This window comes from Leptosomus discolor, chromosome 9, assembly GCF_034619465.1.
Source record: "Leptosomus discolor isolate bLepDis1 chromosome 9, bLepDis1.hap2, whole genome shotgun sequence".
Taxonomy (NCBI): domain Eukaryota; kingdom Metazoa; phylum Chordata; class Aves; order Leptosomiformes; family Leptosomidae; genus Leptosomus; species Leptosomus discolor.
Genome location: NC_141399.1, coordinates 46,629,655 through 46,642,192, shown reverse-complemented (window position 1 = coordinate 46,642,192; position 12,538 = coordinate 46,629,655). Strand labels below are relative to the sequence as shown.

Sequence of the window (12,538 nt, the reverse complement as noted above, 5' to 3'; positions counted from 1 at the left end):
ACTTCGCAAAAATGGCATTAATACACTTTGTGTCCTCAATACATATGTGTCACACATACTTCTACGACTTTGCTAAGTCATTGTTAATCAACTCTAAAGCTAAATCGCTTAAAGCTGGAGGCAGTTTCTCACGAAGAGGCTTAAACACATCTCAGAAATAGGATCTATACAATAATGCACACAAAACCACAGCGTTTCCCGGGGAAGAAGAAGCATGGTGACTTTCAAAGGAACTAGACAATACCACTGCATTAGGACTGGCCTTCGTTGAGCCACAGTGTCAGAACACAGAGAATTACTGTTAGGATGGACTCTTGGGGCAGAAGGAAACACGGCATACCTGAGGTACAACGCCTATGGCCTTTCTCAGACTTTCCAAACTGACATCTTGTATGTTCTGTCCAGCAATATAAATATTTCCTTTCTGAGGTTCATAGAAACGAAACAATAATCTCACAATTGTGCTTTTCCTGAAATTGAAAAGAATGGAAGCTAATGTTACATTCCTGGTTCGTCATTTACAGCCTCCAAACAGAACCGATATCATAAACAAAAACAAAAAGCAAAACACAAGAACACACACACTTAAAGCAACAAAATTCTGCATCATTGATCGGCATATTTAGTCCATTTACCCACCCTGACCCACTACCTCCTACAATGGCCACTTTCTTTCCTGCAGGGACTTCAAAAGACACTCCAGCAAGGACTTTCTGCCCCTCAAGGTATTCAAAATGCACATTATCAAAGGCGATGGCAGCAGTCTGTGGGGTGATCTGCAGGGGTGGAGCCAGCTCTTTGTCCTAGTAAAAGAAGGGTGCCACTTTATATGCTGCCCAGAAAGTATCTCAAGCAGTTCAACAAGCCGAACAGTCCATTTCCTAGCTCAGAAAAAGGCAAATAAGACATTCCAGCTTGGCTATGCTGAAAGTAACTATAGTCCACTACACAAGTGAAATTGGGTTGTTCTTCCTTTTCCCCAAAGAAGGCAAAAATTTCTGCTGTAAACACTCTTGCTTCACAACTTCTTTTGCACTAATAAAGTCTGCATCGTTAATTGCAAATAGAAATTCAAGCACTAGGCAGGAATTCTTAAATAAAAAAAACCATCTCAATACAAATGCAGCGTCTGTGCAGCAACTTCTGCCTCACTAAAAGGTTCTGCAATAACAAAAAAAGCAGCTCCTATTGCACTAACTGTGCTTAAAGAGGAGGCAGAACAGCATCCTTACACAACACCTCTTTCTTGGATAGAAACCAAACCTAGAAGGTAACAAACAGGGTGAAATGATGGCATTGCCAGAAAACAGTCCTATTAAGTACCCAGATACTTTAGGAAAATAAGCTACTACTTACTTTAATTTTGGTATCTACACTGAGAAGTGTAAACAAGGTATTCATATCTATAAGTGCTTGTCTTGTCTCTCTGTATACTGTTCCCAGGAAGTTTAGGGGAAGAGAAAGCTGGAACAGCAATCCATTCACCATTACTAGATCTCCAACAGAAAGGCTGCCTTAAGACAAAATGGATGTGAGAGAATAAGGAGACTTGAAGGGTTGTCTTGTTAGGAAGAACCAAAAGATTTAAAAAAAAAAAATCATCAAGTCAATCAAGCCTAGTTTCTTTTATCCCATTTTTAAAAGCAGATGTTTAAATAGTAAACAAAACATATTTCCAGAAGATTAGGTTTTATACAGGAAGGTGCCTGAAATGAATGGCAACGTCTGTGTGGATTCCACTTTAAAAAAAAAGATATAATAGCACTTGGAATACAGGACAAGCAGCACATCAGGAAATTTACAGAAAACCTCAGATTGTAAAGTTGTAAATTCTACAGAAAGAAACATAAAGGGGTCTAAATAAGTTAGAAGGGGGGGACTAATACATGAAAGCAAGAATCAGGAAAGACAACCTTAAGTACAATTACAGACAAATCCAAACGCTAGAATTTGCCATGATAAAGAGAGAGGACTTTCATACTGTATACAACAGAGCTACTAAAACACATAGTGAGAACCTCTGGGCACCTTAATACCTTAATATCAAATACGCTGATCAAGGGAAAACTCAGGATGACACACTAAAGATAAGTGCTGGGTCAGTTCAGCTGAAACAGGCCCAGGAAGATGATTTGAAGCCGTATTTCTAGCATCCTGCTTAAAGGCTACTCTAAATTTTCTTAAGGGCAGCCATAAACTGCACCTACTGACTTATCCATTCACAGTGTAACTCTTCCTTGTCCTGGCATAAAAGCAAAGCAGATGCAAGAAAGACAACGTGACATAAGAGTCTACCCTTTAAACATCTGGATGCCAACAGTGTTTAAAGCATCATGGTTTTTACTCTAAAACCACCCTGCTTTAGCTGAGCCTCATCCCAATACCACATTCATCTACTGTATTTGAAGCTTGTACTGTGTATTCCTGAACAAGCAGGCTTTACTTCATGTAGTAAATTAAAAGACTGAGTACTCTAACATATGGAAACAATTGTTTTAATAACGTGCCCTTATTAATCTAAGGGAAGTGAAGGACACTGGTAATAAAACTACTGGAGACAAAGCACAGCACACGGGTATATACACATTGGGGAACAGTTCTGAATCTTGCCAACGTGGGAAGGAAGAAGGGTAAAAAGAAAGGATCTCTGTAGATGGTCCACAGAAGTATTTGCATTTATATCAGTGTCTTTCACAACCCTTCGACAGAAACTTCCCCAAGTTACATTTTCTTAGGATCTTTCTCTAACTGCTAAACTGTTAAAATGTTTCTAATAAAATTTACTAGTTACTGCCAGATATAGATATACATATATAGACATGATGGAATTAACAGTACTGCAAGAAGTAGGAATACCCAAAACTCTGAAGCAAAAACTCTCAAAATGAGCTAACACATCGACCATAAGTTAATTTTAATTAACACCTCTATTATGGATGAAATAAGTCAAGAGGAGAGTCATTTTTAGCTTATAGACAGATGAGTTACCTGCAACAATGCCCTGGCTAGCAAGCACCATGATGGCCGTTAAGCCAATGCTAAATATAGCACTCTGTCCAAAGTTCAGGAGAGCTAGAGTCGAGGTAGTCTTCAGGGAGGCATTTTCATACGTCTTCAAGAATTCATCATACCGTTGGGCTTCGTATTTTTCATTATTGAAATACTACGAGACACACACAAATAATAAATGTCACACTCTCAAACATACTAGACTATCTATTTAACTAGTTGTAAAATTCAGTATGAACACGCTACATGCACAGATACGCACACAAGCCCTCTTCAACACCGCGAACAGCTAAAGAGAAAAGATGATAAAAGATCAGTGGGTGAAGGCAAAAACCATGAGCAAACCCCAGCAGGCTCTGCACTAGGAAAGGAGACATCACGGAGACCCCCATCATAGTCATATTCTATGCACCAGGCCTCTGTCTCGCAGAACTTCTGCCCAATTAATGTCAAAACCAAACACCAGCTGCCACTGGATACTAAAAAGAAGAAAGTCCTCCATGTACTAGAACATCCCTGTTACTGCAGTGATGGCAAATTCTCTAGAACGTTACTCCTCACACAATGTCTACCTCTGGGTCCTTCTTCACAGTAACTTCACTGCTTATCTTTGCAGTTCTAGCTCTCCAATTAAAAGGAGATAAAATAAGCAAGAGCCTGGATGATTTCAAAGCTGTCCATGGGATTTTTTTTAATAGTAGCAGTACAACCAGCAGTGCAGACCTGTTCTTTCAGGTGACCATTGCAAGGGAGCGCTACAAACGGCAATAGGTAATGAAAACAGTACACATGGTCATTTAATAAGGCAATATGTCGCAGGCTGATATCAGAAGACAATTTTGCAAACAAGTGATGAGAAGCTTCTTCAAGACTCTTAAGTTTTTTTAATTCAGGAGAAAGTGACGGTCAAGGCACTTCAGTCATGAAAAACTTCTCACTTTTTATCAGCAAATAGATTTTTTTTTTTTTCCAAGCCTCACTAACAATTTTCATGCTACTCTGTCAATATCCTGTAGTACTCTTTCAAATGAATAATGTTTTAAAAATACACTATTGCTCCAAATATGTAGCCCTCTAAAAGATGAATCTTATGACTCACTTTCCTTAGGCTGACAGAAGTAAGACAAAGAGGCTGGTAGTAAAGACGGGTCTTACCTTCACAGTCTCATAATTCAGTAGGGAGTCAATCGCAGCATTACCCGCATCGTTATCTGCTTTGTTCATTTCTATTCGAAACTTAGTCCTGTGAAGCGAAGGCTCAATACAGTCACGAGTTCCAGCTGAGGCAACACCAAGTCCCCTGAAGAACCCGCGGGCCTGCCTTACCTCCACTGGGTAATTCCTATCGTGAAGGCTGCGTAGGCTCCCAGCGTCCCCAGCGTTACTAAAGCAAACTCTGCACCACATTTGTAATACTAGAATAGCGAAAAGAAAAAGAAAAAAGGCATAATCATTTTCTGAACTTCACTGCTGTTCAAAATTATGTTAGCTTAGCCCAAGACAAGGACTCCCAACACATCCCTGCCCTGAACAGCGTAAGACCAAACACAGGCATAAGCTAAAAGGAAAGCAGCAAGGAGAAGGGTGTAGATAAAAAGGCTGGAGGAGATAACCAATGGCTCGTGTATAACATAACACTGGAAGTTATTTTTGCCATCCTGAAACGTAAGTGTTGCTGACGTTTGTGCTGTTATCGCAAATCAGTATTTGTTTACATGCTTTTTGGGTGGATTTTGAAAGCAAGCTGAAGACTGCGGAAGAAGAAATAAATGGCCTCGCAAAACAATTTATGAAGCGTTTTCTCTACTTCAGGGTACATCAGGAGAGAAAAGCCGTAAGAAGGAAAATTAAAGCAGCAGGTTGGCTGACAGGCAGCTTGATTTCCAGCTTCCAAAGGTTAGAAAATTTAACCCAATACCAACAGGGGTTTTAACTCTTAGTTACATTCAAATTTGATTAAGTCCATCTAAAAAGAAGGGGAATAAACAAAACAAGGTTCTTGCTTTTAATTTAGTCTAAGCTACATTATCGAGATTTAGACTTTAGCGTATAAATATCCAAAAAACCAGATTTCAAAGTTAAGTGTGATTTATAAAAGAATAGTTTAAAATTTAGCTTATTAAGCTTAAAACCCGGAAGAACGAGAAGCCTATTTTCTGATTTTCACTTCCAAGTGCTGGATAAGACAAGACCAGTATTCAGAAGACAGCCAATAATCACTCCCTCCCTCTGTCCTCAACACACAACACTCCTGGACATTTATATTCTGCTTCCTCAGCATCTACCCACATATATTTGACACCTTCATGCACGGTTTACTTTTCTGATTTCATTTTTCCAACAATTCTGCAGAAAAACGTTAAAAACTATCCACCTAAATACCACTGGCTGAAGACAGGTGTTAAATGTGAAAATAATTTCAAAAAAGCCAATTTAAAGTGATTAATAATTTAAAATTATAGATTGCTCTCCATTACAATAGTTGCTTTCACAACCACCTTGTAAATTCAATTGTTATTATTAATACTCAGTAGACTTTGGTAAAAGAAAATCAATGTATTATTCCTAAATGAGACTATTCCAATTCACGAATAAACAACACTTACCAGAATTCCACTGACCAGGGCCACTTCAAACATCGTAGGTCCTAGATTAAATACTAAAGCGCTGAGAACAAAACTGATGCCTCTTGTTCCTCTGTCGATGGTTTTTGACAGAGCTCCGGTTTGCCTACTTAGATGGAACGCCAAATCCAGGTTGTGAAGGTGCAGAAAAACATTCTTCGCTATCCTTCTGATTGAATTTTGAGCTACTTTCCCAAATACTGCATTTCGAGCTTCGTTAAATAACGCTGCCCCAGCTCTTGAGATACCATCTAAAGAAAAAAGACGAAAAAGTTTACAAAATGAAAATAATTGTATTTCCAACTTCCCTTCATGCATGAAATGACATTAGACTCATTCTTTATTTAGTTTTAAAATCTTTTGTTCAAAGGTAATTTATTATTTTATACATTTATTTTAATGGGTCCAAAACTTGGTGCTATTTTTCATGTATAAACGATTGCGCACACACTTTGTATCAGTCTCTTTGCAGCCGGTTATAAGAAAGGGGAGGGTTTACAATCCAGAATCATTCCTATCAGCATGATTTCCTTTTTCCATTGGAATACCAGAAGCAAAGTCAGAGAACATTCGGAAACAGCCATCAACACCGAAGCAGCTACGACACAACCACCCTCAATGCTTAGCAGTGCAGAAGCTCCGCTGTCCCACGCCCTCACCGAAGAACCGAACACCGGCCAAGAGCTTTGGGAATACCACTTACAGCCAACGAGCACAGCGGTTGCCACAGTTGCCACTGTATTGGGTGCAGCACCGAGGTTGAGTACGTTTCCAGATACCTGGTTGAGGTGGTCTACTGCATACTTGAACATGAAGGGAACCAGGATGTTCATGCCCTAAAAGCACAAGAACACCGATTAGTCTATATGCATCAGAACATATATTATGCAGCACAAGTGTTTTTTCTGAAATTTCTCTCCTGTTATATTTACTTCTTGACCACTTACTGCAGGTGAGTCGGCTCTCTGGATTTCAAGCACAATATTCTCTGTACTATTAACTCTTTACCCCTGGGACTGTAGGTTTTGTTTGCCTCTCTCACAGACTCCTTTAAAATATCAATTTCTATCCTAAACCAACGGCCCACTGCAAAGGCACTTCAGCTGGGGCTGAGCGCTCGGTACCGCGGCGGCAAGCCCAGGGAATGACTCGAGTAGCAGACACCGCACGGCGCAGACTCACAGCGCTGCTGAATCACGTCGTCGTCACAGGTTGTTTGCTCTTTGTGATACTGGCAATATCCAGTATGAAGAGCTACCACTGCAGAAGGAACAACTCACCCACATATTGCTAACACCGGGTCAATCGAGAGGGATTAAACGAAAGCTCTAGAGAAGTCAAAGAAAAGGAGTTTACCTATCCTTTGGCTCTTCTGACTGCTAATACTACCTCAGTATTTAAATAATGCTTCCCCTTTGCAACACCACTATAAACATTACCTTCACATCCACATGAATGCTACCATAGGGCACAGCGGCACAAAGGCATTTCCACACAGTCTACAAGGCACTACAAACTCCTTTAACGACATGAGCCTTCAAACCAAATGCCAAAGTGATATCCACAACCTAACATCTATAGCACGTCGCTGGATATTTTTGTAAGAGCACCAAACCCCAATGCATCCCCTCCAACAGCGGCGTCTCCCCTACGTGCGAAAAGCAAGGCAGCTAGATATGTAAACAGGCTGACTTCAGGATTTTTCATTTGCACAACTGTAGCGTGAGAAAATACTGAACATCTTAAAGAAAACACTGAACATCTTAAAGAAAACACAAAATTCTTAAGTCTTGGTGACGTTCCATTGTTACACCGCTCATTCGTACCAACAAGAAAAATTTACTGTCAAACTTCATATAATTAATAGAATTCATTAATTCAAACTGCTTCTGTGAAGATTTGAAAATAAGGTAGTTTTTTAGACCAGAAAATAAGAAGATTTTTAGCAGCTGAACAAGTATGTTAAGACCTACAATCTTACAACCATGGCAGACGTTGAAACACTTTACAGTGAGTTGGCTTTAAAGCTGGGTGTTTTTTCCAATATCTGGGGAAAAAAAATGGGGGCAAATGACCAATTATTTTACATGAGAAGAAAGAAAAAACCGAAACAGTTTGCCAAAGATATTTCAGCTCTCCACCAAATGTTTTGTATACCTGCTTACATCTCCATTGTGTTTAGGGATGCCTGTCAGAGCTGAATGCCCAGTGAAAAAACTGTAAATTAACTGGACAAAACTAGGTTCCAAGCAAAAATAGGGGTAAAGTTTTCATAACTTCAGTCCAAATTCAAGCTGGAAGACAGTCTTTAGTAATTGTAACTATCCCAGATTCAAATATTCCCAGTGTTACAAATTACTCTAAGTAGTGGAAGACGGGTACTTCACCAAGAGGGGAAACTGGAGCTTTGAAAAGACTTTTTAACTATATGATTTATGAAAAATTTAAGTTATTTTTTTTAATCTGTTCTGTTCATTTTGTTTTAAACACTGTTTTAGGTAAAAGTTTTAAACGCAAATGAGGAAGGAATCCATTTTCTCCTCTTCCCTCCTGTGTCTCCCCTATGAAATATAGTAAGCAGGGAAAAAAAAAAGAGACTACCAAATTTTCAACACATCATAACCTAGACAGCTCCTGAGAGGAGACAGACGAGATCTGAGAGCACCAAGGTGAGATTATTACTTGTTAGTTTGTGACTCAAAAGAGGAAAACGTCTCAAAGATCAGGTCCTACTTCGAATACATTTTTCTGAAATTTATCCAGTGCAAGCCTGAGAGTCGTTCAGCCACAGCTCCCCTTTTAACAGAGCGGAATTGTGGAAATCTTCATTAAAAAAAAAAGACCTGAGGTTAGCATTATCTGCAGAAAGCCAACAAATACCATCAAAGCAGCGGTATACAATAATGTCTGGTAACTTCAATTATACACAGCAGACGAACGGGTTACTGCCATTACACGCTTAAACCTTAAGCATAAAGCCCCACAAAGAACTGAGGACGCATTAACAGAGATTTTGAATTTTTACAATATTGAAATTCAGATCCCCCCCCACCTTCTTCCCCAGCATAATCAAAAAACCCCTACCTTCCCTTCAGAGTTACTGAAACTCAATTTTCGGGTGGCATTTTGTTCTTAATAAAGACAAATATACTACCGTGTGTGTTACAGTGATGACCAACATGACAAAGTGCAGGTTTTCCTGGGAGAGAGTACTCGGTAGAAAATACAAGTATTGTCATGCAGACTGTCTTGATTTGCTGCAGGTTCTCCCAAATCCCTCTGCAGGGATTTTACTCTTCAGTAGACTATGCTACACTACAAGTAGTTTAGAAATAGAACTACAGATATATTTTAAAGTCCATTTGAAGAAGAGAGATGTATTCTTTAAACAGCAGTTCTTCACTCGCAATTAATTTACTCGGTAACAGCCTATAATTTTGCAGAAATGTCTTCTTTTACATCAATATAATTCCACCCAATAGAGTTTTAAATGAAATTTAAAACCTGGTCTCAGGTTATAGTTGTTCTGACTCCTGGAGGGTAAAGCTTGAATAAGAACAAGGCAGCATGGTACCGCATTTCATTAGCAATCAAGACAGTCTGCTTTCCAGCAATTTAAAAAAAAAAAGTTAAATCTTACAAAGTTTATAGCAAGAGAGATGAGAGGCCATTATTACAAACAGGCCTTGCCTACTCAATTTGTGAAGTCAATGAGATCACGATCACATTAATAGAAGTTTCAGCCTCCTGCATAAACTCACAGCGCTCTCTTTAGCAGCCTAGATTTGCTGGCACAGAACAAAAAGCTTTAAGCCCACCTAGGTACACTAGGAAAAGCTACCATGAAAAACAATTTTCTTACGCAATGTATCTATAAAGGTTTCCCTCCTCCTCCTCACACCTGAAAGCTTGAGAATAATTCCCATTAAAAAGACCCTTTTAATATAAATTTGTACATTTTCAATTTATAATTTTGAATTAATAGCTTATCCTTGCCTGAATTTATCGGAAAGCAAATACAGCACACCCAGGAAGTCATCCCAACTCAATTGCCCACATTTAACAGCACGTTATACTGTAATGCATCTTGCTTAAATGAGTTTAAACATATTTTTTTTTTAAATGACTGCACTGTTTTAAGCTGACAATGCATCATCATCTCTATTCCCCTGTGGGACTACACTACGTCTAAGGCAAACAGTCTTATCATTCAGTTTGCTCTTCCCAGTGTTTCTTGTTTAATAAAGATGATGAATGAGTGACAGGCTGAGCCCCAACAAGATAAAACTGGTCCACGGTGAACCTTTCTTTGACCAGCAGTTCAATGAGAAACATCGACATGAAGATGACTGAATTTATCTCTGGACCAATATAAACCTACGCATCCAGCAACTCCATTTGTGGAAACATAAGCGGCAAACTCCCTCCCGTGCAGAGTTAAGTCTGCTAAAGAAGCTACAAAATGTGGTCAAAGAGAGGGAAGCAGCAGCTGGTGTCATGCCTTCTTCAAATTTAATAATGACCTGAAACATACCTTTTCCAGTAAGAGGAAAAAAAAAATAAATTAAGACCAGTTTTCACCTGAAACTTCTCAAAAAGCTAACAGTTTCTAAAGGTTTATTGTAGTGATGTAACTCCATTTGAGCCCACAAAAAGGGCTCAAACACCAAGAGCGTATGTACACGCTTAACTGATCCGACAGATGCCATTGCCATTGCAGGCAGGCAAAATTTGCAGTCCAACGCTTGTGTCTTGCCTCCTTAGGCAAATAATTTCTTCTCCTGAAGCTTGCAGCATTAGCAGGCAGCAGAAATGCAGACAGTCTGAAAGATTTCTCTGGCTCATGAATAACACGCGCTTGGTTTGCGACCAAGAGGCCAAAAACCATCCCAGGCTGGCAGAGGTGACAAGCCATTCTGTCATATTCGCGTGTTTAATCCAGCTTCTCAGAAGCCTGAGCACTTTTTCTTCTTGTGCCAGAGAAGAAACGGGAAGAAACAGAAAAGTGAAGAAGCATTTACTGTCCATATCCCAGTAGAGAAGACAAAAAACAGGAGAGGGAACACGGGAAAACAGAGATATGTAGAACTTGAGCAGGCTAATCTACGTGTCTTAAAAAAAAAAAAAAGATAATGCCTTCTGTCCTGCTCTCACCTGTCTCCCTATGGCATCTTTCAGATCACACAAGTCTAGAAAGACTATAAATATTTAAGGTAAAAATTTAAAGTGTGTCATAAGACAACAAATCTTCCAAGGAAAAAAGACCTTACTGGCCCTAGAGCAGACGCCATCCTGTCAGCTCCCAGTCATAAAAAGCCAAACAAACAGCTCACTTTGAAGGCTAACAGTACTACTAGCAGTCATGTGTAGACAAAAAGGAACCAAAATTTGTTCCATGACAGGCAGCTGGGCCCCACGAAAGGAGTCAAGAGAGATTGTTACTGCAGGCTCCTCAGTACCTGCGCACAAGCTGGCTTTTGTTTTGCAACTGAATTTTACTGAACCAGAAGATTTAAAGAGGCAAACTGTTTCTCAAGCAGCAGGACAAGGAGGTGTGATCTCCAGCTTTTTTGTGTTTCGTAGGTAAGCAAGCCAAACCAAACTGGGTGTGAACTCCTAGTTTTCTTCCTGTGGCTGAGGATTTCATAACCTACCTCTCCTCTGATTCCCCTGGAGTTTCCGCAGAATAAAACTGAAGCCACCCTACAGCCTCTGTCTCAGAGTCACCATTCGGATCTTTTCTTCTAACTGGAAACTTAACTTTACAAACAGAGAGGTGTAAAAGCTCACCAAACTCTTCTGTGCAACTCAGAAGGAATTGGCCAAAAAGGCTTACAAAATATTTCTTCTTGGGGAAGGTGACTAGCAGAAGGCATCAGGAGCATACAGTTCCCTACGCAAAACTGCTAAGAACGAGCAGCCTTTAGACAAAATCCGTAACGAGGATGTAAATCCTTCAGCTGCAGACAAGCTCACGGTGCACAAAGAAATCGGGCCAGGGCTGCAGCGAGGAGAAAGACACGCTGGCTTCTTGTGCTGACACAACAATACAGCAGAGAAACTTTAAGAAACTGCTTGTGTTGTCTGTCAAGTTCATTGTAATTAACCTCACAAGCGATCAGAACAAAGGGCTCCCAAATGGGGTATTGAGGATACTGCACAATAAGATACAGGGTCCAGGCAAGCTACAGGTAAACTAACTTATAGTTAATTTTCTCTAGGACAAAGTGACCTTTAGTTTGCTCTGGAAGAAAACCAGATGTTCAGAGCTCAAAGACACGACAGACTAAGCACAGCTCTATAACAAACTACTGCATGTCAGTTATGCCACAGTAACTACAGGCAGAACTAACATGTGTAAAGTATGAAGCAACTTAAGAAAATTTACCCCACAAAGGAAGAGGGGACATCGCTCAGGTGATGAGGGGTATCTTGTGAAATTGCTCGAAAATGTTTGAGTTCTAACACAGCTTTGTTATGCCAGAAACAGAACAAAATAAACAACATTAGTAAAGGATCACTAGAAGACACCCATGAAATTTTTCACCCCAGCCAGTTATAACGTACATTCTGTAGAGAGCGTGCTGTGTGTTTTACCAATGAAATCCTTGTTTGCCAAAACAAACGTTCTCACAAAACACTTCTGCTTGAACAGGCATCTCCTAAAACCCGGGCAAAGCCCAACAGGTTTTCTGCTCTGCTTCTGAGAGTTGCCTCTGGACAGGAGGGCTTCCAGGCTGCCTCATACAGAATCTGAAGCAGGAAATTTAAGAGGACACTTAAGAGAGATCTAAACACCCAGTTACTTCCGCAAAGAGCAGTTAAGCGTCAAGTTTTCTGACAGGGGGAAATGTCTCTCTCTCCCAGCAGAAATATAATAGCTTGTATTATAGCAACTACAGAGC

The 12,538-nt window shown here is 39.9% G+C and overlaps 1 protein-coding gene across 1 annotated transcript in view; it reads right to left on the bottom strand.

The window, feature by feature from the left end:
- Positions 1–12,538, bottom strand: part of ABCB7 (ATP binding cassette subfamily B member 7) — a 39,399-nt gene that overhangs the window by 8,841 nt on the left and 18,020 nt on the right. The window contains exons 5-12 of the mRNA XM_086470538.1: positions 6,337–6,469; positions 5,616–5,884; positions 4,336–4,424; positions 4,165–4,252; positions 2,989–3,163; positions 1,357–1,514; positions 640–803; positions 341–470 (exon numbers count right to left, since the gene is read on the bottom strand). Coding sequence (XP_086326664.1) covers positions 341–470; positions 640–803; positions 1,357–1,514; positions 2,989–3,163; positions 4,165–4,252; positions 4,336–4,424; positions 5,616–5,884; positions 6,337–6,469 — 1,206 coding nt within the window. The remainder of the gene's footprint in view (positions 1–340; positions 471–639; positions 804–1,356; positions 1,515–2,988; positions 3,164–4,164; positions 4,253–4,335; positions 4,425–5,615; positions 5,885–6,336; positions 6,470–12,538) is intronic.